The sequence below is a fragment of the Phocoena sinus genome, chromosome 15 (assembly GCF_008692025.1).
Source record: "Phocoena sinus isolate mPhoSin1 chromosome 15, mPhoSin1.pri, whole genome shotgun sequence".
NCBI lineage: Eukaryota > Metazoa > Chordata > Mammalia > Artiodactyla > Phocoenidae > Phocoena > Phocoena sinus.
Window position 1 is genome coordinate 73778280 of NC_045777.1, and position 27890 is coordinate 73806169.

At 41.6% G+C, this 27890-nt stretch overlaps 3 protein-coding genes across 3 annotated transcripts in view; 1 reads left to right on the forward strand and 2 right to left on the reverse strand.

Annotated features, from left to right (window-relative positions):
• LOC116740495 (chromobox protein homolog 1-like) overlaps window positions 1-2039 on the reverse strand; it is a 62268-nt gene extending 60229 nt beyond the window's left edge. Inside the window, exon 1 of the mRNA XM_032606136.1 lies at window positions 1941-2039. Within this exon, the coding sequence (XP_032462027.1) occupies window positions 1941-2039 (99 nt within the window). The remainder of the gene's footprint in view (window positions 1-1940) is intronic.
• Window positions 2040-4295: 2256 nt separating this feature from the next.
• On the reverse strand, window positions 4296-10835 carry SBDS (SBDS ribosome maturation factor). The gene is made up of 5 exons (XM_032605696.1): window positions 10474-10835; window positions 9701-9830; window positions 9003-9203; window positions 7226-7390; window positions 4296-6292 (listed from the first exon to the last, which is right to left on the reverse strand). The coding sequence occupies exons 1-5, from the start codon at window positions 10599-10601 to the stop codon at window positions 6164-6166; spliced, it is 753 nt and encodes a 250-aa protein (XP_032461587.1). The 5' UTR covers window positions 10602-10835; the 3' UTR covers window positions 4296-6163.
• Window positions 10836-11552: 717 nt separating this feature from the next.
• LOC116740611 (S-adenosyl-L-methionine-dependent tRNA 4-demethylwyosine synthase TYW1-like) overlaps window positions 11553-27890 on the forward strand; it is a 156938-nt gene continuing 140600 nt past the window's right edge. The window contains 6 exon segments of the mRNA XM_032606367.1: window positions 11553-11711; window positions 12506-12633; window positions 13725-13862; window positions 19490-19591; window positions 21143-21337; window positions 23079-23366. Of these exon segments, the coding sequence (XP_032462258.1) occupies window positions 11708-11711; window positions 12506-12633; window positions 13725-13862; window positions 19490-19591; window positions 21143-21337; window positions 23079-23366 (855 nt within the window). The 5' untranslated portion in view covers window positions 11553-11707.

A 27890-nucleotide genomic window follows, 5' to 3' on the forward strand; every position in this document is an offset into this window, starting at 1 on the left:
CTTATCGTGGAGCAACCCACTTGCACTCTTTCCTGGGCTTCTTGCTCTTGCAACTTGCTTTGTAGGGCCAGGGTCACCTGCTAAGGTCCTGGTCACACAAGGGACAGAGTTTAAGACCTCAGGTTCCCAGAACCATGGAAGTCTCCCACCGTGTCCAAAGGTCGGGGCAGAAGAGATCCTTGAAAATGAACATTGATGACACTAAAGATTTAATGTCACTTTAAATGTAACTGAAAAGCTTATTTAAAAAAAAAATTCTTCCATGGCGAATCATTTTATTCCATGAAGTGCTATCCCTTGCCAATTTATTTCTATTTTAAATTGAATGTTTTGATTATTTAATTTCCTTAAAATTTGGGTCCACTAGTATTCAATACACAACAGCTTAAAATTAGTATTTTCTTATTCTTTGAAAGCTTGCACCCCAATATATGCCACTTGGGCATATTGATTATTCTGGATTATAGTTAAGAAACGGTCAGTGCAAGGACACTCTGACTTCTTTTGTTCCCCTGAAAGTAGGAAATAAATCTCTCATGTGAAAGGTGTCCTTTCTGTACCAGGAGGGTGGAAGGCCTCCTTATCACCAGAGACAGGGAATTCAGGGCCCCGAAGGCTGTATAAACAAACCTTGTTACTTCACGAATTTGCTACCCCAAGCCCAAACACCTTTGTCTTGTCAATTCTTCACAAATTTATTGTTTCCTTGTCTAAAAGGTATAAAGCTGCCTGCTTTGGTCACTTACTTTGAGTCTCATATTTTTGTATGAGTTCCCACGTATATGAAATGAAATCTGTTTTCCTCCTGTTAACCTGCCTTGTGTCAGTTTAATGATCCAATCAGCTAAAGAACCCAAAAGAAAAAGTCTTCCTCCCCTACACCTCCAAAAGAGGTAAAAGAATGGGATTAAACTGTAATACATTGTTCTATAATGTGTTTCCCTTCCTCCAACCCTTCCCTCCGCCTCCACTTTTATTATCTTGGACATTATATGTAATATTATAGGTTTCTATAGGACACACAGGTAGGTACGTCTCATTTGTAAAAACTACCTAATTCTTCACAATAAGGAAGTATTGCAATTTATTAATACTTACGTGTTACGGATGGTTATTTTCAGGTCTTCCAAAGCAGAAAACATCCCTGTATGTATATCCTTAGAATTTAGATACATTTATTTCTGGAGGATAGATACCTAAATGTAAGGTACACATATTTAAAATTTTAAAGATACCACCAGGTTATTTTCCTAAATGTCTGTAGCAATTTATACTTCCATCAGTAAATGTGTGAAAGTGGTGGTCCCTCCGCCCCCATCCTTGCCAGTATCAGAGTTTTTTAACTTTTCCTCAATATGATGGATAGAAAATTATTCTTCATTATTTTGCATTTCTCTGAGAGAAGGTGACCATCTTATTTTGCATTTATTTCTAGTGCTTGGGGCTGAGCATAAGACTGTTTTATTGGTTTGTCCTGACTTGCTGGCATTCCACCTGACTTAAATGTTCCATGTATTTTCTTTCAATCATTATTTTCTCTGAACTTTCTTGAAGTATCTTTTGTCATTCGGAAATTTCACTTTTTTGGGTTGTTAAATCCTTTAGTATTTTCCTTTATAATTTCCAGGTTTCTATTTTCCTTAAGAAAGCCTCTTTTACTCTTAGGGTAAAATATTTTCCTATATTTTTGAACACTTTATTGTCTATATTTTCTCATGCCTTTATTTCTACACTTAGCTCTATAATTCATGTAAAATTAATTTTCTTCATGTTATGATGTAGGAGTTTGGCTCTATTAGACAGATAGCCAATTATGCACGTCTTTGAGCGAATCACCCATTTTTTGCTCATCATATTGAAACATCCATAATCTACAGTTTCTACTTCTTTTGTAACACATTAGCACAAACTTAGCAGTTTAAAATACACAAACTTGTTACCTTACGGTTCTGTATGTCGGAAGCCGGGTTCAGATCTAACTGGACTAAAATCACGGGGTCGGCTGTGTCCGTCCTGGGAGCTCTTAGGCGAGAATCCATTTCCTCACTATCTCAGGCTGTTGGTAGAATTTAGTTCCTTTCAGGTCCCCATTTCCTTGATGGCTGTCAGCTGAGGGTCCTTCCCAGCTTCTGGAAGCTGCCTGCATTGTTTGGGTCGTGGTTCCGTTCCTCCATCTTCGACGCCAGCAATAGTGGGCGGAGTATCCCGCTTCAAATCTCTCCTTCCCCTTCTCCCATCCTTACTTCTCTCTGAGCCACTCGTTCTGCTTTCCTTGTCCATTTTTCTTTTATTATTATTTTAAAATCTAAGTTTCCTTTATTTTATTTATTTATTTATATTATTTTTGGCTGTGTTGGGTCTTTGTTGCTGCGCGCGGGCTTTCTCTAGTTGCGGCCAGCAGGGGCTACTCTTTGTTGCGGTGCACAGGCTTCTCATTGCAGTGGCTTCTCTTGTTGCAGAGCACGGGCCCTAGGCATGGGGGCTTCAGTAGTTGTGGCTCGCGGGCTCTAGAGTGCAGGGTCAGTAGTTGTGGCACACGGGCTCAGTAGCTGTGGCTCGCGGGCTCTAGAGCGCAGGCTCAGTAGTTGTGGCACACGGGCTTAGTTGCTCTGCGGCATGTGGGATCTTCCCGGACTAGGGCTCGAACCCGTGTTCCCTGCATTGGCAGGCGGATTCTTAACCACTGCATCACCAGGGAAGCCCCTTTTAACTGTTTTTTACTCAAAAGAAAAATCCCAAATGCAGTGATGACGAGCCCTTTAAAAAATAATATTCTATACTATTATGAAATCTTAATTATGGCAGCATGTTCAACACAATTATTGAACACCTGAACTATCACCATATCTCTGAGAAAATCAGGCGGTTATCATTCAAGTTTTACACAATTATCTCTTTATACAAATTTCACTAAGAAATCCTTTCTTTATTATTCCCTTTTGTCATGCCAATGCATGTCCAAAATCTTTCTATAATCTGCAAAGTTTTAACTGTAAAACCACAAACTATTTTACCTTGATTACATGCAAGATTCCTAGTCTTGATCCTACCTCTGCACGACAGTAATAAATAAGCTTGTGGCCCTTTTTCCTTGAAAAGTATGCTAACTATGCTCGTCTGCCACAGGAAGAGTGCCACTCAAGAAACTTTTGGCATTCAAGTGTATCACCAGATGGAAGAATCTCCTAAGATATGAATAGCACTGAGTGTAGAAGACAGCTCTGTTCCTCTCTGCAGTAAAAATGACTCTGTTCTTTTCAATTCCACAACCCATTTATCTCCATTCTCTACCAACCAAAAATATGTAGGAATTTGGTGAAACTGGTGACTCTTCCTCTGGGGTGTTTGGAAGGGGGCCCTGGGCCATTCAAGTACACGTGCTCAGAGTGTTGTAAAACTGTTAGGTCAGGATTATACTTTTAGCTCAGAAGAACTGTTGCTGCTATAAAATTACATTTAGACTCGTTAATTTTGTAGGTACCATTAATATACATGTGGAGATGAAAATCAATGGCCTTCATCATCCCAGACATTAAATGCTGTTAGTGGCAAACTATTTATCCACGATCACCTCTAATATGCTGCAGCAGAAATGTATTTTCAAATAATCAATACCTGGAAATATTAGTAATTTAAGAGCAAGTACACAAAAAATTCTAAATAAGGAAATGCACTACTTCCAAAATCATAGGGACCTCATGATGTGGGCTTAAGGGTAGCATGCAGGTTAAAATCATGTGTGTGGCTACTGTTTACAATAACGAGTGCTGCTACCTAATTTCCCCTATCACAGCCCCACGGAATATGTGCGTATGACACCCTGGGGTAAATGTGAGCGGCTGCTTGCAGGCAGAGATAAAAGCCCTGAGGACTGAGGGGATCTGTGCAGACACAAACCACCAGCGGCACAGCAGCATGCATGGGTATGAACGGTGGGAGGCTCTGGCTTAGCTGACAAAAACTCAGTCAAGCTTTAAAGATGGATTTGAAAAAGTCATTACCTGTCCTCACTTCTGATGGCATGGACCCCCACCGAGAGAGGATGCTTACAACTCCACAGACACTTATTCCACAACTACCAGGTCCAAACCATGGAGGGATACACACAGCTGGCTAACCTCCTGCCCTTGAGCTGCTCACAATCTAGCGTGCCAGGAAGGTGTTTAAGCAGCTCTCTATAACACAAGGTAGGGCAAAAATCAAGGTCAACGAGGGAATTTCAAAGTGGTATGAGGTTACATAAGCTGGAACAAATAGTTGTGTATGGGTACAAGGGAAACTTCAAAGAAAAGAGCTCTGCTAATAGAGAGGTTTAATTCTGAAACGTCATTCTGACCAACTGTACACAATAAAGCTTGCGTTGAAAAAGCAAAATAAACCGATAATCCTTAAGGTAATCCATTACAGCAGTGCTACTGGGAAGATAACTATGAACCAAACTTTTTAACTACTTCTGAATAACGAGATTAATACAAGGTAGAAAATTTTTAATTTTTCATAGGTTCAGAAACATGACTCTGATTTACATTTGACAATTCTTGAAGTTCCAGCTTTTTAGAAGAAATGAGTATGAGGATGGGAAAAACTTAAGGCAATGTTATGGTAACATCTATCTTTTTTCTGTTCAAGATGCAGCTCTTGAACATTTTTAGTAATTATGACTTTCGACCTGAAACGTTGCTTTAACTGTTTAAGCTAGAAATAAAGTGTAAACTTCATTGGTTAAAATAATTTCCTGGGACTTCAAGTTTAGATCATTTTTGTAAAACATCAAACTATTTAAGTAAAATGGAATCAGTGAGGGGGTCATCTTGAAGACTGTATCTGAACAGTAGTTTAATTTCACCATTAAAGAAAGTGTGTCTTAAGAATATTTCTTCCAACACTATGAGAAAAATGTTTGACTTCAATCAACCAATCAGGATCTGTTCAAGTCAAGAACTCTTTTTCACTTAAAAACTTCTGTGCATAAAATACATCTGTATGGGGCCTTCCCTGGTGGCGCGGTGGTTGAGAGTCCACCTGCCGATGCAGCGGACACGGGTTCGTGCCCCGGTCTGGGAGGATCCCATGTGCCGTGGAGCGGCTGGGCCCGTGAGCCATGGCCGCTGAGCCTGCGCGTCCGGAGCCTGTGCTCTGCAACGGGAGAGGCCGCAGCAGTGGGAGGCCCCCGTATCGCAAAAAAAAAAAAATAAAAATACATCTGTATGTGTATTTTGAGTGAAACCCTACTTTGTATTCTAGACTATCTCTTTTGAGGACAAGTAGATTTAAAAAAACTTGCACATTGTCTATTTAAGTGTTCAAATACTGAAACACTCAAGTTCAATTACATCCCAAATAATATCTCTAAGGTTTATCAGGTATTTAACAGAACAGGCCCTGTTCTGAGCACTCCTCCTCCTGACTTGTTTAATCCTGCTAAGAACTCTCCCATCCTACCAGACAAGAGGCAGAGAAAAGAAAAAGGTAGGACGCTGTCTAGAAATACAAGCCATAGTTTAACAAAAATAAACAGTGGTTTTATTAATTGCATATATTTTCAACTCTAGTAATATATATTATAAACTTTAAGAATTAGCAATAAATGGCTATATTTTTTACCAAGAATAATCTAGGCTATGGCAGCATGTTTGATGAATATTATTGAAGTCCTGCACAGTCATCATCTATCTGTTTTTCAGAAAATCAAGAAGTCATCATCCAAGCTTTGTATTAGGTCACGAGACAGTTACCCCATACACACATTTCATTAAGTAGAAATAAGACATTACACATTTTTTTTTTTGGCAAATCCTCCCTTTCTGTCATACAGATATATCCTCCCAAAGTTATTTTCTTGTAATGTACAAAACTTATTTTTTATCCACAAGAGTTGTGTCAAATAACTTACACCCTGGAAAGCTCAAAGGCGTGAGGCAGTAACAAAATGCTACTCTGGACTCTGTATTTCACTTTTGCCTAAAACCCTATTTGATAATTAAAACTAAATGAATCCCACATTATAATACTTACGTAGGAAAGTCTTTTTGTGTACATGTTTGCCACAAAGATGGAAAGTGTCAACTCATCTGAGCAAGTATTTGGCAGATCACAGAAAGAAAACAGGGCTGTGGGAAACGAAAACGCTTTAGTGTTTGACAGCTGAAGAGACTGATGACTGTCACTCCAATTTCTCATCTCCTTCTTCCACGTCTTTCAAACTGAGTACTTCCAAAGAGCCTTTGCCTTTTGTCTCCTTTTTTACGAGCTCATCGATTTCTCGGAAGCAGCCGGGGTCGATGAGACACACCTGAAACATTGAACACAGCTGTTGACCACATGAGGAAGAGCAGTACCATAGAATGGACATAGCTTTCACTTCGTATGAGACAAACACACCATACTTTCCAGGTCTCTCTACAACCACAGATAAGACAACGCACAGGACGGTGGGCTGGGTTCTGGTCCAGCCTCCGCCCTTAAGTATGCACGCAGGCCGCTGTGACAAGGCATTATTCTCCCTACTGAGGACTTTTCCAGATTCCTCAGCTGTAAAACGAAGTGGTTGGATTAGAAGGCTATGGTCCTTTTCATACTAAAACTTAGCGTTAAAATTTACAGTTCAATGAAATCATCTCTTTGTATCCACATTTGAAGAAAAAAAAAAAAAAGAGGTGGAAGGCCTATTTAGAAACCATGTGCAAGGTTTTGCAAAGATTTTAGAACTTCAGAGAGTGTCAGATGTGTTGTTTTACATCTACAGTGGAAAGGACAACAGTCCTCTAGAGCTCATTTATTTGTCAAGAAGCTATAAAGCTCTAAGATGTGGGTTTGCAGACAGCTGAATTTACACGATCTCTGAAGCTGCAGGGTGAGGACCCAAAGACATGATGTTTTTGCTGCTTCTTTAAAATGTTCTGCGGTAAATGAGACTGACAAACTTTTAGTCCTATTTCCAATTTCCTCATTAATAGAAGACTCAATGTAAAATATATTCTCATCGAAAATGAGCATTGACCAAAATCATTTTATCACGAATAATTTAACTAAAAAAGCAAACAAAAATTGTAAGTGTTCTTAATGACAATTTGGTTCTACGGAGACCTTGACTGTCTTACCTAATTCTAGTTAAGACATTACTGGAAATGTCTTACTGTTCACACCTTCTAAATGTGACAGATTTATGACTAGAGAAGTATTTTGGTAACGTGGAAGCAAAGAAACAAGAGTATGTTAATCTTACAATATCTAACTGTTGACCATAGTCTTCACTTTCTATAACCTTGATGAGTGGCTTGAGTTTTTCTTTCAGCTTCTTCCCTTCATTCACTGGAAGAATGAACCGAAGTCTCATGTGAGCACGTTCTATCTTCATTTTCTCCTTTAACTGCTTTATCACTTCCAAAGCCTATCAAGACAAAATTAAAAATGTCTGTAATTTCTTTGCTTCTTCTGCTGCATTACTGCAGAAGGTATTCAAAACAAAGCAGTTTCCACCTAGCTGGACTGGGCAATGGTTTCTTAGATGACATGAAGAACATTAGCAACCACAGGAAAAAAATAGATAAATTGGGCTTCAAGATTAAAACCTTTTGTTCTTCAAAAAACTATCAAGAAAGTGAAAAGACAACCCACAGAATATGACAAAATACTGGCAAATCGTGCATTTGATACGGTACTAGTATCCAAAATATATAAAGAACTCTTACAACTCAATAATGAAGAGACAACTAATCAACTAAAAAATGGTCAAAGGATCCGAAGAGTGATTTCTCCAAAGAAGACCGACAAAGGGTCAATACGCCCATGAAAATATGCGCAAATTATCAGCCATTAGAGAAATGCAAATCAAAACCAGAACAATACCCCCAGGATGGCTATAATCAAGAAGCTGGACAATAACAAACATCACTGAGGATGTGGAGAAACTGGAACCCTTGTATACTGATTGTGGAAATGTAAAATGGCTCAGCTGTTTCGGAAACTGGCTGAGCAATTCCTCAAAAGGTTAATACAGTCACCATATGAGCTAGCAATTCTGTTCCTGGGTATAGAGAAATGGAAACATACGTCCACACAAAAATTTGTAATCAATTTCATAGCAGCATTATTCATGATAGCTAAAAAGTGGGAACAACCCAAATGTCCACCAACTGATGAATGAACAAAAGGTGGTATTTCCATACAATGAACTATTATTCAGTCCTAAGAAGGAAAAAAGTACTGATAGATGCTACAACATGGATTAACCTTGAAAGGGCCACATACTGTATGACTCCATTTATATGAAATGTGCAGAATAGACAAGTCAATAAAAACAGAAATAAAATTTGCAGTTGCCTTATTCCCTCCTTACGAGACAGGGGAATGAGAAGTGACTGACAACAGGTACAGGGTTTCATTTTGGGGTGATGAAATGTTCTCAAATTAGGTAGCAGGGAAGGGTGCAAAAACTTTTAGAGTATACGACTGAACTGTAGGCTTTAAATGGGTGACTTTTATAGTGTATGTATTATACAAACATTAAAGAAAAATCTAACTGGGGTTAAAATGATGCTTTAAAAATCCAAGCTTTATCTTTGTAAAAACATTTTTTATTTTATATTGGAGTATAATTGATTAATAATGATGTGTTAGTTACAGGTGTACAGCAAAGGGATTCAGTTATACCCATACAAGTATCCATTCTTTTTCAAATTCTTTTCCAATTTAGCTTATTACAGAATATTGAGCCAAGCTCCCTGTGCTATACCGTAGGTCCTTGTTGGAAGAATGCAAGTTTTATCTTTAAAGGTCTGACTTGGATAGGAAGATGAGAGTCCTAGTATATTTGTGTTTAGTTAAAACAAATTCCATCACTCCTCTCTAAAACCTCCATCGTTCCCCTCCCCTGTACCCAAAACCTCCTCCCACTTGCTTCCAAGTAGTGCCATTTTGTTATTACAGACCAACTATTTTAATGTTTTCCTCAGAGAACATTGATTTTCATGGACACTTTTTGACATTAAAAAACAACTCACCTGCTGTTTTGTACTCTTGTTGGGTTTGACCGAATAGTGGATGTCCTTCATGGCTCTCTCGATAAGGATAACGGTGTACGGTCTCTTTGTTTCAGGGTTCACACATTTGTCGGCCACAATAGTTGCAATGTCCCTAAACATCTGCTCCAGCTGTGTGTGCCGTTCTTTATCTGACACTTGAACCTCTCCTTTAGTTAAAATCTTAAAAAACCCAACAAGTTTAAGAAAAGTAACATCTTTATTCCACACTACTTGTTAACTAACCACAGGAATAAATAACTGGGGAGAAAATTAAATTTCATCCTCTTCAGCTACCGATAGTTGGTAATAACTTGAGCTTTGCCTAAAGGGATTATCTTGTTCCAAAATCTTACTTATTTAGATGGGGGATGGGGTAAAGGTAATCTTAGCAGAGGGTGTAAATGATGAAATACTTGAAAAGAAATTCTATTTTCAGGTATATTACACTAAAAATATATAAATGAACAAAATAATGCAGCTTAGTAGGAAATCTCATTTCTGGAGGCTTTGGCAAAAAACATCCAAGTCCTGAATTATTAAAAGTGATGCTGCACAAATCAAATTATTGCACAGTAACTGATGACTCCAAAAAAATAGTAAAGTTTAACGTAACTGTAATCTAATATCTAATACTACTGGATATTAGGGTCAATCATGCTGCAACTGTTAGAACCCACCTGCTTACAGATTTCAGTCTGGTCATCTGTTCCAAACGCACTGATGAGATCTTCCTTCTTTGCAACCTGACCTTTAGAGACATTTACAAACACTGAGTGGGTCTGCAGAACTTCATCAAGGTCTTTTTCCCTTGGGAGGACAGGAGAGAAAGTCCTAAGTGAGTATGCTTGAAACTTCGAAGTTCATTCACATTTAAATACAAGAAGGCGTCGATATGAATAGTAAGAAACAACAAATACTCCTAAATGACCCTCGGTTCCAGGGGACCATTTCGTAACCCAGAACTCCATTTGTATTCGCAGTTACTCAGAGGTGAAAAACGTCGCGGGAGTATGTGTGCCATCACTGAAGGGTGGGGTCCGGCTGCTGCCAAGGAATTCCAGCCCCTAGATGGCAGCAGTGAAGACCGTATACGCACTTCGGTGCAACTATTGGGCTGAGATCTGTGACAACGCACGAACTATAGAAGCACCCGAAGACTAGGCCCTTTGCCTTTGTCATTATTCTGACGAAAGGACCACAGTTATGGGGGTTTCTTGGCTGTGGCTTTTATGACACCCGGGAAGCAAAGTAAAACCAAGCCCCAAACCAAACCGACCAAACAAAAAAAAAGGGAACGTCTGGTTTAGACTCTAAGCCCGGGCAGCAGGAATAAGTGTCCCATTTCCTTCCCTGGCGAGACGCTAGCTGGGCCCATTCGTTAGACGACCAAAGGAGGCCGCCTTCGAGGCTACCAGCTCCGACCAGGGCCCAGAGGGAGAGTGTCACTCACACGCCGCTCCGCCAGCCCACGACTTTGTTTTTGTAGCAGGCGATTTCGAAGCGCTTCCCGGCTCGCTTCATTCGTACTACGGCCACATTGGTCAGGCGGATCTGGTTGGTGGGGGTGAAGATCGACATCGTGGCCGCTCACAGACCTTGGGTCCGGCGAACCAAGGCAAACCTGCGCTGCCGGCCTGAGGGCCAACTGAGCCTCGATGTAACCACCCGGCACAGTAACGCCCGCAGACTGCGCAGCGCCGTTACTAACTCGGCCGAAACGATACACCCACGCAACTTACTGCGCAGGCGTCAGGTGTTAAGAAAACCGGGCAAGGAAGAGGGAGCTAGAACGCCTGCGCATTGTGGCTTTTACGACACTGCTCCACGCCCGGAAAGAGAGGGTCTCTTCCTTGACGTAATTTTCTTTCCAGAATGAACGAAAGAGCTCTGATTGGTTGGTGGAGCTAATGTTTGGTGACCGGGTGGAAACTCAGTGCCGGGCACCTAACAGTTCCGCGGAGTTTCGGGCCACGCCTACATTACCCTTTCGTTATAGAAGTTTTAACACAAAAAACGTAGAGAAAAAAGTGTAATGAACTGCCATGTACCCATCACCCCGCTTCAACAATTATCAACATTTTGCCGTTCTTGTTTCATTTTCCCTCTTTTTTTTTGTTGGAATATTTTAAAGCAAATCATCATAAAGTTTTAGCTTTAAATACTTCAGTCTAAACTCCTAACAAATACACCCAACGAGATTAACCATAATTCCTTAATAGCGTCTCATTGCTAGTCCATAATCAAATTTCCCCTAAATAATGCCTTTTTACAGTCTTTGTGTTTCAAATGAGATTCAAACAGGCTCACAGATTGCATTCGGTTGGCGATGCCCTTAGTTTCTTAACGCCGACTTTCCCTCCCCCACCCCCTTCTTTCTTTGCCTGCTTCTCTCCAGATTCGCCCCTAACTCTCAAGCGCGGATTCCTGAGCCGCGGGCAGCACTCCCGCTTCCTCGCCGGGAGCTCTGGGCGGTGCTTTTCTCTGGGCCCGCCCCCTTCCTCCTCTGAGCCAATCCGGACAGGTCTGCGAGTGGCATGGCTGCCCTCAGGTCCTCCGACTGTGGGCGCCCAGCTAAAGCTACGAGGTATTTCTGGTGGTCTCCCAGTATCCACGCCGGACAATAAGTTTCTTAGGTCCGCAGTCCTGGTGTCTTGTCGGGCCGCAGGGCTCGGGCTCTGAGGAGAATGGGTAAGGTCCACAGGCGGGTAAGGTTCGTGGGGTGGGAAGGGAGGAAACCGTTTTTCTGAGACCCTCGGGCCCCTTCCTTCCTCCAGAGTATGTTGCCCTTGTCAGCCCGGGACCGGTGCCGCTGGGGGCAAGGGAGGACTGATCCCTGCTCGTGACCTGGCTTTTGCCTTTTGAGGCTAGGAGATGAGTTTAGAACTATGCTTCTAACCTCAAGCAAAAGACAGAGAAAACTTTCTCCCCCTTACCCACGTGTGTTGAGGACTTTTGGTCCTTTCCAGGAGTAGCACCTGTAAACCTCAAATCTTAGACCTCGCCTTTTGAAATTACCTCCAGGTTCAGCATTTGAGTCCAGGTCCATCCATATCTCCCTTAAAAAAAACTGGGACTTGAGGTCAATTATTTGAGAACCCTTTGCAAGTAGATGTGGGTCTCTAAAAATAAAATTAAAAAAAAGAGGAATACGTTTAGTATTATTTTTCTTATGGAGCAGCGTAACAAAGCAAAATTAACTCATAATTCCACATAAAGTGTTTTGACTTTATGTTCCCTTCTTTTCCAAACGCTATATTCAAATGAAGATAAAATTTTGTATTCTTGTTTTGAATTAGCATTATCATGACAATTATATTACATATCACAGTGTCTTGTTTTTATTAGAGTTGCTTTTTATAGATTTCTTAGTGGGGTTGTTGAATATGAAGGTTGGTTTTTCTTTTTTTTTCTAAAATAAGAATGGATATCATTGTATATGTAACTTCAAATAAAATTACTTATATGTGTCATTTTAAATTTAGATCCTTCTTTGGATATGTGGGACTTCTCATCTTTAATATCATTATGGATAAACAGGTTTTACATATATTTGGGCTTTGCCTTTGGCTTTAGCCTTTGGATTTGTTTCCAGATTGTCATCAGAAAGCAGGTAAGTGGAGTTACTTTTTTTTAAAATATATATATATATTTATTTATTTTTGGCTGTGTTGAGTCTTCGTTGCGTGTGGGCTTTCTCTAGTTGCGGTGAGTGGGGGCTACTCTTTGTTGTGGTGCGCGGGCTTCTCATTGTGGTAGCTTCTCACGTTACGGAGCATGGGCTCTAGGCACGCAGGCTTCAGTAGTTGTGGCATGCAGGCTCAGTAGTTGTGGCACACGGGCTTAGTTGCTCCGTAGCCTGTGGGATCTTCCCGGCCCAGGGCTTGAACCCGTGTCCCTTGCATTAGCAGGTGGATTCTTTACCACTGTGCCACCAGGGAAACCCAAGTGGAGTTACTTTTTCTAGGAGAGTATTTGGCATCAAATTTTATAGAGAATGCAGAGTGCAGATTTTCTAAGGCTTCCAGAAAAATATAGAAATTCTAAAAGGAACTTTCGATCACTTTTATGTTTGGTCTTTAGAAATAGTTTTTCAATGCCAAAAAATTTTTCTTGTCAGTTTTTATAGACTAAGTTATTTACCTTTTCTTTGATGGGCTGTGGAAGTCTCATTGTTAAGATACAGGAAGGTTTTGTAATGAAAAATTAAACTTTGGGGGCTTCCCTGGTGGCGCAGTGGTTGGGAGTCTGCCTGCTGATGCAGGGGACACGGGTTCGTGCCCCGGTCTGGGAGGATCCCGCGTGCCGCGGAGCGGCTGGGCCCATGAGCCCGCGTACCGCAAAAAAAAAAAAAAAAAAAAAAAAAAAATTAAACTTTGGCAAAAAACCCAAATCTGCTTAGCACCCTTAAGGGGTAGTAGTGTTCTCTTTTCCTTCCAGTAATTAAGAATCAGAAAATAAGTTTCTACTATTATTCCACTACAACACATTATGGGTGAAAGTACGTGTAGTTTTATCCTGGAAGGAATGGGAATCATTATAGTCTTAAAGGACCTAATTATACCAAGGGGTTAATATTTGAGGAGTACAATTGAAAAATTAAGAGAATAATAAAATGGGTCAGTATCTGAGTGATTGATAATTTTCATTCCTAATGAAGTTGGGAAAATACTCAAACTTGATGGATTTTGTGTTTATTTCAAGAACAAAAACTCACAGGAGAAAACCGTTCCGAAAGCATCTCGGGATTTGATGACAAATGGCTATATCTCTCTTCAAAAGAAGGAAGTCTTTGTGTCTGGAGTGAAGATTTTCTATGGTTCTCAGACTGGCAAAGCAGAGGTAAGAACTTACAATGACACTTTTCATTGGGTCTCCTGATCTTTTAAGAAAATTTCTGAAAAGTGTTCTTTAGCAGTGAACTGAATTGGTCTTCTAATCTTTTTTCATCTTTGTTTTTCCTTTTCACAGCATACATTTTTCCTTTCTGGGGTGGTGGGTGAGTTTCATCTCCATTTCAGCTGATTGGGGGTGTCTGGTGGTCACTGTCATGCGGGGTCTTTGTTCTGAAGCTTGCTTCTTGCTCAGCAGAATGGAGACTTGGATTTCCAAGTTCATTACTGGGTATAGAAGTAGGGGATAGTGAAAAATGGCAGCAGTATGTCCAGTATGGGCCCTGACGTTCACAACTTCACACATCTATTTAATGAGATGTATTTTGATTTCTCATAGTGTTAAAAGTGTTAATGATATACATTGAATACTGTGTAGATACCGGCTGCAGATATATAGCTGAAAGATACTTTAATTGTATCTAGATGCTGCCTGCTTCTTTATTATAAAGGTCACAGCTATTTATTGCTTTCTAGGAAAAGATTCTAAGACTAACATGAAAATGAATTAAAAACAGAATTCCTTGTTGTTATTTTGGTAGAGTATTAAAGAGGGTTCTCCTGCCCTCTCGTGGATGTTTTGTAGAGTACTACTTTTTAAAAGGTTTTTTCAGTATTTTGTTGTGTGTGTCATAATTGAAGGTCACTTATAATTAAGTTCAGCCTTAAGCAGCAGAGGCAGGAAACTGGAAGAAACGTTAGAAAGGCATCTGAGCTGTGGAAACAAAGTCCTTTTATGTTACTCATAGAAGATCTCATTCCTAGCCTCTCTTTTATGCCCGCTTTTACATTTTTTTAAGATCAAATTAATACTTGCAGATGGTAACAAATCCAGGTGTACAGAGGGTTCATAATGTAAAGTACTCTTCAGAGAATCTATTTTAACTATTGATATTTCTGTTTTTAATTCCTCTGAGGGTTATTTCTTGAACCTCCTTCTGCCATGTTTCTAGATTTATCAAGTTAGATAAAAGTTATTGACTCCTTGTATTAGTCAGTTCCTCACATCTCAGCGGCTTAATATTGTTGCCCACATCATTGTTGATATGAATTAAATGGCCCCCCCTTCTTAAAGCTGTGCCATCTGAATTTCTCTATTTGGCTTTCACATTTGATTGATTCGTATTTGGCTTCGTATAGAAGACTCGGGCAAAATTTTTTTCTTACAACTTTGAGGGCCTCACATCCTTGTCTTTTTAAAATAAATTTATTTATTTTTTATTTTATTTACTTTGGCTGCATTGGGTCTTCGTTACTGCATGCGGGGTTTCTCTAGTTGCGGCGAGAGGGGGCTACTCTTTGTTGTGGTGCGTGGGCTTCTCATTGCGGTGGCTTCTCATTGCAGAGCATGGGCTCTAGGTGTGCGGGCTTCAGTAGTTGTGGTGTACGGGTTCAGTAGTTGTGACTCGTGGGCTCTAGAGCGCAGGCTCAGTAGTTGTGGCTCACGGGCTTAGTTGTTCCACAGCATGTGGGATCTTCGCGGACCAGGGCTCGAACCCATGTCCCTTGCATTGGCAGATGGATGCTTAGCCACTGCGCCACCAGGGAAGCCCCCTGGAAGCTTTTAGAATCATCCCTTTGTCCTAGATGTTTGGAGCTTTTGTGAGATGGTGTCTAGGTTGGGTCTTTTTCAGCCGTTGTATTGTGTACTTGGGCTGTTTTGTTTTGAAAATTTGTGTGCATTAATTCTGCTAATATTTCTTGGGTAAACTTCTTTCCCTTCTGTTTTCTCTGTTCTACTCGGTTAGTTGGATGTTGGACCTTTTGGATGGTCTCCTGTGTCTCAAATCCTCTCTCATACAAAAGTAACTTTCTTTCTGTTCTGGGTTCTTGGATTTCAATTCCAAACCTTTTTTTTGAATGTTTTAGTTCAGCTATAATGTTTTTAATTGCAAAAATGCCATTCTATTCCATTTCTATTGCATCTTTTTCATAATCTAAGAATATATTTCAGTGAGTTCCTTTTTCGTTTCCCTGATTTATCTGCTTCCTGCATGTTTCTGCTGCTGCTATTTCTCTTTCCTGTCACTTACTCTCATCATGGTCTTGGTGATCCGTGGTTTTCTGTTCATATTTAGGATGGAATGATGGGGTAGCTGGCGTGGATTTTCTCTGTTAACTGTGTAAATAGACTTGTTTTCTCTAGTTGTAAGTTCTCACTGTATGCTGTGTGCAAGGTGGGTCAGTGTATGCCAGGTGACCTATCTACCTCACATCTCCCTCTAACTACCACCTCAATTTTTTTTTTTTAATAGTATTACTCCTTGAAAGTGTTGTCTGTGCTTGCTCTCTCTAATTTCTCTACTCCTGTCTTTCTTGACCCACTCCAGTTAGGCTTGTGTGCCCCAGCCTGCTCCCAGTGACTTTCATGTCGCTAATTAATTCTCAGTCTTCATCTTACTTGACCCCTTAGCTGCACGACAGCTCCTTCCTTGTTGACATACTTTCTCCATTGAACTTTTGGGACACTCTTCTCTAGGTTCTCCTCCTCTGCTGAGGCTAGTCTGCCTCACTATCATTTGCAGATTTCTCCTCAACTTCTTGCCCTCCAAAGATAGGAGCATCCCAGGGCACAGTTCTTGAGACTATGTCTTTATCTGCACTCACTTCATTCTCTAAGGGATCTTGTTATCTAGAGCTTTCAGTTCTATTTATTGGAATTTGACAGGTTTTCTGTAAAGGGCTAGATAGTTTATTTTACATATGTTTTTTAGGTTTTCAGGTTTCACAAGGCGTATGGCCTTTGTTGCAGCTGTTCAGCTCTGCTGATGTCGTGCGAAAGCAGCCATGGACACTGTGTAAATAAATGAGCATGACTGTATTCCAGTAACCTTTACTTATAAAGACAGAGGGCCGGATTTGGCCTGCAGGCCTCAGTGTGCTGATCCCTGTAGTAGACGGTAGCCTCTAAATTTGTTTCTAATCTGAACTTTTCCTCTCAACCCCAGACCCTGATCCCCAGCTGCCTATCTTAGATCTTCATGTGGATGGATGTGTAGTAGGCGACTCAGAATTAGTGTGCTCACAGCTAAACTCCCAATTTTGTGCCCAAATCTGTTCCGCCTCTAATTTTTCCCATTCCGATAAATGGCAACTTCATCCTTCCAGTTGCCCAGTTCAAAAAAACCTTTGACTTCTCTCTTTTTCTTACTACCCACACCCAGTCTGTCAGCACATACTGTGTGTTCTACTTTCAGAATACATCCAGATTCCAGTCCCTTCTTACCGCCTTCACTGCTGCTGCCCTGGCCTAAGCCAGCCTCCCTCATATTTTGTCTGGGTTAATATGGTCATTTCATCCTCAGCCTCCTTCATTCAGCCCATCCCAGCAACCACAGGGACTGTGAGAACTTAGGCGAAATGGTGTTAATCATTTTGGCTTAAGACCACGCAGTGACTCCCTCATTCACTTAAAGCAAATGCCAAAGCCCCCATGGTGGCCGAGAGGCCCTCACTTCTGCGTCTCCACCATCTCCTTTACCTCATGTCCTTGGTCTCCCCGCTCCAGTCTTATTAATCTCCTTGCCGAGTGTGCTCACGCATTTGGGCCTTCTCACTTACACGTCCCTCTTCTGGGGATAGCCTCTGGCTTGCTCTCTCATTTCCTTCAGGTTTTGCTCAAGTCTTTATTTTTGAGGCCTGTGGCAGTGTTTTCTGACACCAAATAGTTGTTTTCCCACACCTGTTTTCCGATTCTGGTACTGTCTAACCGAGTTATTGTCAGATTGTCCCCACATCAGACACCAGTCACAAGTCCCAGGGGCATGTGTACTCCTGACTGGCCAGCTGTAAATTCAGGGGTTCTCACAGTCTCTTTCTTAGGTTTGCTAATTCCCTAGAATGACTCACAGAATGCAGGGAATTGCTTTGATTAGTCTACTGGTTTATAACAATGAATATAACTCAGAAAGAGACAAATGGGAGAGATGATGGGGCAGGTCTTGTGGGGAGGGGCGGCGCAGAGCTTCTGTGTCCTATTTTGACATGCCACCTCCTCGGCATATCAATGTGTCCCCCAACCCCTGTCATTTAGGGTTTTTTATGGAGATTTCATACGTAAGCATGACTGATTAAATCATCGACCATATCTGATTGAACTTCATCTCCTGCCACCCCTCCCCTCCCCTCCCCACAGGGAGAGAAGATGTTGAAAGTTCTAAGCCTTTAATCCCAGGGTTGGTTTTCCGCTGACCAGCCCCCATCCTGAAGCCACCTAGTCCCCCACTGCAACCCCAATGTGTTATCTCATTAACATACCAAAGACAGCAAGTTCCAAGGATTTTAGGAGCTCTAGGAGCTCCCTGGAGGCAAAGACCAAATATTTATTTTTTATTATATACACCTGTCCTGACCCTCCTTATGTAAAATAACAACTCTCCCCATGCCTCCAATACTGTATTCTTACGCCTTATCCTCTTTTCCTCCACAGCACTGGCCACCATCTGATATACTGTGTATTTTCTCATTTGTGTGTTTGTTCTCTCTCTGTCCATTAGAACATCTCCTTGAGGATGTTCCTTGATGCTCCTTAAGGGCAGGGAACATGTGTGCCTTGTTCCCTGTTGGATAATATCGCCCAGAGCTGAGACTGGCCTGGTGGATGTCCCGTAAATGGCGAGGGCAGGCTTAGCATTAGTCCTGGCAGGTGGCGAGACAAGTGTTAGGCTACCAAGCCAGAAAGAGGAAGAGCATTTCCTGGGGTACCAACATCTGGCTAGAAGTTGTAGCTTTCCCCAACCATTTGGTTCATTTTGTTTGGAGAAGAGACTGACAGGGGTCTGCCTGGGGGTAAAAGGTGAGTGTCGCGGAGGCTCTGTGTGCGCTGGTACCATGTAATACGGATTCTCTGTATTCCACAGGGTCTTCTCTGGCCCACTGCTCCCTCCCATTTTTTTTCTTTTTTTTTTTTTTTTGGGCTTCTCACTGCCGTGGCCTCTCCTGCTGCGGAGCACAGGCTCCGGACGCGCAGGCCCAGTGGCCACGGCTCATGGGCCAAGCCGCTCCGCGGCATGTGGGATCTTCCTGGACTGGGGCACGAACCCGCGTCCCCTGCATCGGCAGGCGGACTCTCAACCACTGTGCTACCAGGGAAGCCCTCCCTCCCATTTTTGCCCCAGTGACTGACTGATCCCAGAGCCCCTCTAGTTTTCTGTGTCCCCCGAGGCTTTCTTCTGTCTGTCAGCCTGCTGCTTTCTGCTTTCTATCTTCCAGAAACGTGCTCACAGTTCTCATATTTCCCACTCTCTTCCCACTATGGTATTTCTTCTCCGTCTATATGTTTATTCTAGTGGGGCAAAACAGCTGAAATGTCTACCAGTACATACAATAAGTACATATAATCCCACATATGTACTTGTAGAGTGAGAACAACACAGCTGAGTGATGATCTCTGTAAAGATGCTTGCGAAAATGGTAGAAATGAGAATAGAATTTGTGTTTATGGTGATACATGTCAGTCACCGGAAAATCTTTTCATGCTAAATGCCTCATTACCTTGCCAACAGGAATAAATGAAGACTGTATTTTTCATTTATTTAGCTTATTGAAGACTTTATTTGATTTTTTCCCTCCTATCAGGGATTTGCGACAGTTCTTGCCGAAGCAGTTAGCTCCCTTGATCTCCCTGTGGCAGTTATTAATCTGAAGGAATATGACCCAGATGACCATCTAGTGGAAGAGGTTGGTAATTGTCTTATTTTTCCTTCAATCACAACTTTCAAGTTTAATTGACCTCCTGTGTTCTGGGATAAACAGACTCTTCAGAATAAATTTAATTTTCACGCTAAAGGATTCCAGTCGGTAGAGCGTTCAGCGTCAGTCAGGGGTGCTGAGTGTGTGCTGGCGTGCTGACTCGGGCGTGAGTGATGCGGGGCCAGCCCCTCTGGGGTGTTAGACTGAAAGCTTGGGTGGTTGGAAGTTCCCTCCTGCTTTGACTGTCGTAATCAAAGAGGGTTGTCACTGATGGCCGTGTGCCGGTCATGTGAACCACGTGTAAGCCTGCTGAAAGGTCAGGAGCCACTTGGGTGTCAGAAGCAGTATGGGTTTTGGAGTTAGAGAAATCTCTTTAACTGGCTGTGTGACCTCCAGGTGTAACGTCATATCTGTGAGAGCTTCATTTCATCACCTGAGGAATGCCCCGCCCCCTCCTCTAGCCATGCCCAGGTAGGGAAGTTGCCTGACAGCAGCGGTTCTCCAAGCTTGGTCCTTGAACCGACCGTATCAGCATTTCCTGGGAACTCGTTAGAAATGCAGATTCTCAGGTCCTAGCCCAGCCCTGCGGAATCAAAGTCTGGATGTGGGGCTGTGTTTTAACAAGTGCCCCAGGTGATTCTGAAGCAGCTAAAGTTGGAGAAGCAGGTGGAACAGGCATTGACAAGCCTTTTCTATAAAGGGCCAGATGGTAAATATCTTCAGCTTTGTGGGCCACACAGCTACTGAGTTCTGCCTTTGAGGCACAAAACAGCCAGAGACGGTATGTAAATGAGTGAGTGTGGCTGTGTTCCAATAAAATTTTATTTACAAAAACAGGCAGTGAGTGGGACTGGGCCTGCGGGCTGTAATTTGCCAGTCCCTTCTTAGTGGATAAACCTCTAGCTGTAAATGTGCATTTCTTTCTCCCCCAAGAAAACGTTGGAGTACAAATGAATGAGCTTGAATCTGCTCTAAATTATTTGTTAAAAATTATTAGCAAAAAAAAAAAATTATTAGCAAGCTTGAATACTTAATTATTCGTAAGGGATTACTTATAACTTACCTCCTGACTTGGAACTGTGAAGATGCACTCGAGCAGATGAAATACTGTGGCTCACAGGACTGAAGATGTGTTTTGTTTCCCGTGGAGATGATGGTGCCAAGTGTTAAGTCACTTTACATTTAACGTTTTATGGCTTTGATTTTTCAGGGCATTTTTTAGAGATCTTTCTGTATTTCTTCCTGACTGATTTGGCTTTTGTTTCCAATATGACAAGCAGGAGCTGATAGGAATTTATAGTCTGGGAAATGGGACGAAGTACATGGTGAAGGGCACCAGGAGGTGTGGTGGGCTCTCTCCCCTGTGCAGGATCCTGGCCCTGTTTGCTCTCTCTTTTGAAAATAAGTAACATTTCTAAAAGCACTCTTTGTCTTTAGAGGTTAGTGTGATATGAATGTCAGCATTTCAAAAAGGATTTTCTTCATTGAGACAACTTTATATCTTGGCTACTCTTCTGAAATAATGACTTTGTTGGTTAGGTTACCAGTAAAAATGTCTCTGCCTTCCTGGTTGCTACCTACACTGACGGTCGGCCGACTGAGAGCGCAGAGTGGTTCTGCAGGTGGCTAGAGGAAGCAGCCAATGACTTTCGATTTGGCAAAACGTACCTGAAGGGTGTGAGATACGCAGTGTTTGGCCTGGGAAATTCTGCGTACGTGAACCACTTCAACAAGGTAGGTACAAGGTAGGTACGTGTTGAATTGTAGGGATACATTCTCTTAAGTGAAAAAAAAGAAATCACCTACACAGGTACATATATGTGGGTGTATGTGAGACAATCTGTACTCTCTGGTACTTACTAATAAACTTTTTGTGTTATTCTTTTTATCGCTGGGAATTGCTACTGTATAGGAGGCTCTCAGTAAATTTTTATTGAATAAAATGAATGAAAATGCTTCCTGTTGTCTAGCATCTTAGCGGCTTGTATTCATGGCCAGAGTCTAGCCTCCTGTCCCCAGGCAGGACCTTGTAGATGGAAGGTCCCTGATTCTTTGGACTTTCTCAACTACCTGTTCTGTTGTGGAATGACCTTTACTGCCCAAACTAATTCTTCACAAAGTTAACTTGTTGTCTTTTAATCATTACTTTTCTTTTTATTTTAATTTTATTTATTTATTAGTTGTTTGTGCCAGGTCTTAGTTGTGGCAGGCGGGCTCCTTAGTTGCGGCATGCATGTGGGATCTCATCCCCAGACCAGGGTTCGAACCCGGACCCCCTACATTGAGAGCATGAAGCCTTAACCACTGCACCACCAGGGAAGTCCCTAATCATTACTTTGTAAAGTAATGAAATAGAAGAAAAACATTCACTGCTCTTTATGTAATAAAATATTAATTGTTTCTTTTGTTCTCCTGGATCCTTTTTTCTGAGTGAAATTAACTTGGCTCCTTTTCCTTTGCATTCTCTATACTTTAAAAAAGAAAAATGTGTGGGCTTCCCTGGTGGCGCAGTGGTTGAGAGTCCGCCTGCCGATGCAGGGGACATGGGTTCGTGCCCTGGTCCAGGAGGATCCCACATGCCGCGGAGCGGCTGGGCCTGTGAGCCATGGCCGCTGAGCCTGCGCGTCTGGAGCCTGTGCTCCGCAACGGGAGAGGCCCGCCGCCGGAAAAAAAAAGAAAAGAAAAGAAAAGAAAAATGTGGAGGCTCTCAGTTTCTTAGTGGTTCTGAAAAGTGATCAGAGTTTTTTTATGTGTACCTCTCCCCAGATGTGAGCCCAGCTCAGCTCACCTATTTTTGGTAGAATGTGAGGAAAGATGAAGGTGGAGATCTTTCTGTAAAAGTTGTTTTCATCCAGCTGTTCTATCAAGATGTGTATTCTCTGTGCCTGCCCCCCCCCCCCATATTTTCAAAGGAAGTAGACACAAGGTAAAATTCAGATATGTAAATATTTTGTTTACTGCCTTGCCATTTAGGAAGCCTGTTAAGTTTTTGAACTCTTAATTGTACTTCTTGATAACTCCTATGCCTCAGCTTAAGTGCTTCATACTGTAATAAAATGCATCTCTGGCTTATGAAATCATGAGTCTTGCCAAATGGGCTCCGTTTGTACTTTGTTGTTTAATGGTCTTTGGCCCCAGAGGCTTTATTTTAGAAGAAACTGATTTTGCTACTGAGTGATTTCATTCTGACCATGATTTAGAAGACTAGTTTTCAAATTCTTCATCAGGTACTAACCCTTAGTTTAACAAAATAATTTGTCGGTCCCTATATTTAAAAAAAAAAAAAAATCTTCTGCAGAATCTTACCTGAATGTATCAATGGCTGGAGGGCCTGAAGCCCTTTTGACTGGGCAGTTCCTTCTTCCTAGCAGCGGCCGGGAACAGGGCCCCAGTGGAACCCCAGGCTGTCGCAGAGCAGGCTGCCAGCCTCTGATCTGGAGGACTGTTGTAGCTCACCTGTCTCTTTCTCCTGCAGGTGGGGAAGAACGTGGACAAGTGGCTCTGGATGCTCGGCGCCCATCGTGTGATGTCCCGAGGGGACGGTGACTGCAACGTGGTTAAAAGCAAACACGGCAGCATTGAGGCCGACTTCACAGCGTGGAAGGCTAGGTTCATCTCCCGGCTACAGGCGCTCTGTAAAGGAGAGAGAAAACCCTGTGGTGGCAACTGCAAGAAGGGCAAATGCGAGTCTAATCAGCACGGCTCAGAGGCAATGGAGCCAGGGTCTCACGCCCAAGAGGGATTCCATCAGAGAGACGCTGAGGTACGGAGCCCACGTGTCCATGTCTCCCTGTTTTCCTCCTGCATTTGGAGGTGCTGAACCTTTCCTCTGTCCTGGGAAGCTCTTTCCTTGGCCTCTGGTTAGAAGGAAGAGCTGAAACTCATGTGGGGATGTTCTAGAGAGAGTGGGATCTTAGGATAAGCTATGTTGTGCTGGATGCTTTCCTAAATATGTTCTTTAATTGTTGCATTGCTGGAATCCAGTAGGTTTCTGCCCCAGTTTGCAGGTTAGGGAATGGGTCTGGAGAAGTTGAATATGTCCCGGGCTGAGCTCATGTCTTTTTACCCCCAAACCACATATTCCTCCCAACCTCTTTTATTTAATGACTCCATTAATCACCCAAACTTGAAGGCTGCAAGTCATCCCAGATTCCTCTCTTTCATCCCTCACATTCTAAAAATTTCTCTTTCTTCAGATACCCCAGTTCCTTTGAAGCTCGTGTTACATCAGGCTATATCACTACTGTTGTCTTTGGGCCACCTGGTCGCTTGCATCATTTGGGAACAACTTGACATTCTGACTCCCTGTCTTTCTCGCCACCCTTGCTCCTGTCATTCCTCTTTGTGGCTGAGCCATCCACATAGATGATTTATCCTGTCCCTTTCCTGGCCTTCACACCCCCAGGAACCATTTTCTTCAGTGACCTTGGCCTCCCACTTCTGTGCTCACCTCTGACATTTCATGTCCCTATGACCTGAACTCTGAGCCCTCTCTGGTGCTCTTACTTTAAAGTTCTTTGGACCCCACGTTTTTTTCACAGGGTAGTGCTAACTGCTTACTTCACGTCTGTCTTTACCCAGTTTGAATTTTATACTCGTTCTCTTAAAAACATCTTCAATTCGCTTGCCATCCACTCCCTCTTCCAACCCAGTTGGCTAAGCCCCAAGCCAGGTTGGGACCTGTCTGCCTTCTCTTTGACCACAGATTGGTGACCACGGGCTCAGGTGTGCAGCCAGAACTGCCCCCAGTCTCCAGCATCCTCTCACTCTCCGAGACCACTGTTCAGTGCTCTTTTCCCCCCGCCCCTTCCTCCAGCTCTCATAGGAAGCCGACAGAGAATTCTCTTAGAGCCTCCCCGCACTGTCTACAAATCCTGCCATCTTTTCTGCCACAGAGACCAAGTATCTAGTTCCTGTCAAGCCCACTCTGTGCATGCTCTGGGATCAAGGACTTTGTTCCCTTTGTTCCTTCATATATTGTATGTCTCTCCCCTGCGCTGTTAATCTCTCTCTCTCTCCTAGGTGGTCCCCAGAAATACATAAACGTGCTCTGGAATCACCTGTGTTTAAACAAACACAGAAAGCAAATAAGAAACAAGCCTTTCCTTTGTTCTGTGCCTTTCAGCTGCTGTTTCATTTTTCTGCTCTTTTTCTAGCCAGTCTCTTTGCTTTCATTTGTTTATCTTCCCTCCAGTTGGCTCCTACCATTTTAAAAAACTTAAAAAAAATTTGAGGTAAAATTTGCAAAGCATAAAATTAGCCATTTTAAAATACATACAATCTAGTGGTATTTAGTACATTCCCAATTTTGTGTAACCACTGCCTGTATCAAGTTCCAATACCTTTTCATCACCTCAAAAAAAACCCTTACCCATTAAGCAGTCACTCTTCACTCCCTTTCCCTCGGCCCTGACAACCTCCACTTTGCTTTCTGTCTCTATGGATTTACTTATTCTGGATGTTTTATACAAGTGGAATCATTAATATGTGACCTTTTTTGTCTGACTTCTTTCACTTAGCATAAAAGAGTTTCATCCATGTTGTAGCATGTGTCAGTACTTCATTCCTTTTTATGGCTGAATAATATTCCGTTGAATGGAATTGTGGATCCATTTATCTGTTGATGAGAATTCTGGTTTTTTCTACCTTTTGGCTATTGTGAATAGTGCTGCAGTGATATTCATGTACAGGTGTTTGTTTGAGTAACTTTTCAGTTCTTTTGGGTATATACCTAGGAGTGGATTGCTGGATCTTGTGGTAATTCTATGTTTAACTTTTTGAGGAACCACCAAGCTGTTTTCCCCAGTGGCTGCACCTTTCTTTTTTTTTTTTTTTTTTGCCATACGCGGCCCTCTCACCGTTGTGGCCTCTCCCGTTGTGGAGCACAGGCTCCAGATGCGCAGGCTCAGTGGCCATGGCTCACGGGCCCAGCCACTCCGTGGCATGTGGGATCCTCCCAGACCGGGGCACGAACCCGTGTCCCCTACATTGGCAGGCGGACTCTCAACCACTGCGCCACCGGGGAAGCCCCAAGGCTGCACCCTTTTGCATTCCTACCAGCAATGTACAAGGCTTCCAATTTCTCCACATCCTTGTCAACACTTTTTTTTTTTCTTAATTGTAGCCGTTCTAGTGTGTGTGAAGTGATGTCTCCTTGAGGGTTTTTAAATTTTTGTTTATTTTTTTAATTTTTAAAATTTTTATTGAAGTATAGTTTATTTACAATTCTGTGTTAGTTTCAGGTGTACAGGAAAGTGATTCAGTTATGTATGCACACACATATATTTATATATATAAACGCGTATGTGTATATATATTCTTTTTTAGATTCTTTTCCACTTATAGTTATTACAAGATATTGAATATAGTTCTCTGTGCCATGCAGTAGGTACTTTTTGTTTATCTCTTACCAGATATATAACTTGCAAATATTTCCTCTCATATAGACTTCCTTTTCACTTCCTTGGTCATGTTTTTTGATGCACTAAAGTTATTAATTTCCATGAAGATCAGTTTGTCCATATTTTCTTTTGTTGCTCATGCTGTAGGGGTCATATATATGAATCCATTGCCAAATCCGAGGTTATGAAGAGTTATTTCTATGTTTTCTTCTAAGAATATTATAGTTTTAGTTCTTATATTTAGGTCTTTGCTTCATTTTGAGTTAATGTTTGTGTATGGTGTGAGGTCAGGGTCCAGTTTTATTCTTTGACATGTGTAGATCCATTTGTCCCAGCACCATTTGTTGAAAAGATGATTCTTTCTCGACTGAATGGATAGCACCCTTGTCAAAAGTCCATTGTCCACAGATGTGTGGGTTTATTTCTGGATCCTGTTCCACTGATCTGTATGTCTCTCCTTAGGTGAGTACCACACTGTAGATTTGTAGTTAAGTTTTGACATCAGGGGTCCTCCTACTTTGTTCTTTTTCAGTGTTGTTTTGGTTATTTTGGGTTCCTTGCAATTCCATATGAATTTGAGAAGCAGTCTTTCCATTTCTGCAAAACACATTGTTGGGCTTTTGATAGGGACTGTATTGAGTTTGTAGATCACTTTGGATAGTATTGTCATCCTAACAGTATAAAGTCTTTCAGTCCATAAACACGGGCTGTCTTTCCATTTATTTATGTGGTCTTTAGTTCCTTTCAGCAATATTTTGAGTTTTCAGTGTCCAAATGTTTTACCTTGGTTAAATTTTTTCTTACGTATTTTATTCCATTAGAAGCTATTGAATTCCACAGTCATCAGAGAAGATACTTTGGTTGATTTTAATCTTGTTTTGTGGCCTAATGTATGGTCTGTCCTGGAGAATATTCCATGTGCACTTGAGAAAAATGTGTAGTCTCCTGTTTTTGGGTGGAATGTTCTGTATATATCTGTTAGGTCTGATGGACTATGGTGTTGTGCCAGTCCTCTATTTCCTTATTGATCTTCTATCCAGTTGTTCTATCCATTATTGAAAGTGGGGTATTGAAGTTTCCAACTGTTGTAGAATTATCTTTTCTCCCTTCAGTTTGTCAATTTTTACTTCATATGTTTTGGGCTCTGTTAGGTCCATATATGTTTATAATCATTAAGTCTTCTTGGTGGGTTAATACTTTTATCAATATATAATATCTTTGTCTCTTGTAACAATTCTTGGCTTAAAGTCTATTTTGTCTGATGTTAGTATAGCTACCCTTGCTCTCTTTTGGTTATTATTTGCATGGCATATCTTTTTCTTTCTTTTTTTTATGTTTTTTTTTTTTGGCTGTGCCACATGGCTTGCAGGATCTTAGTTCTCCAACCAGGGATCAAACCCAGGCCCCCTACAGTGGAAGCACAGAGTCCTAACCACTGGACCACCAGTGAATTCCCTGGAATATCTTTTTCTATCCTTTGACTTTCAACCTGTTTTTATCTTTGTAGCTAATGTGAGTCTCTTGTAGACAAAGTGGAGTTGGTTCCCTTCCTTCTTTGTTTTGATCCATTCTACTTGTCTCTGCCTTTTAATTGGAGAGTTTAACCCATTTTCACTTATAATAATTACTGATAAGCAAACGCTTCTGTCATTTAATTATACTTTCTATATATTTTACATCTTTTTGTTCCTTAATTTTTCCATTACTGCCGCCTTTTGTGTTTTATTGTTTTCTTTTTGTGGTGTACCAATTTGATTCCTTTCTCATTTTCATTTCTGTACATTTTTAAGTTATTTTTTGGTAGTCACCCTGGGGATTGCAGTTAACCTCTTTGACTTACACCACTCTATTTGAATTAATATCACCTTTATATACAAAAACTGTGC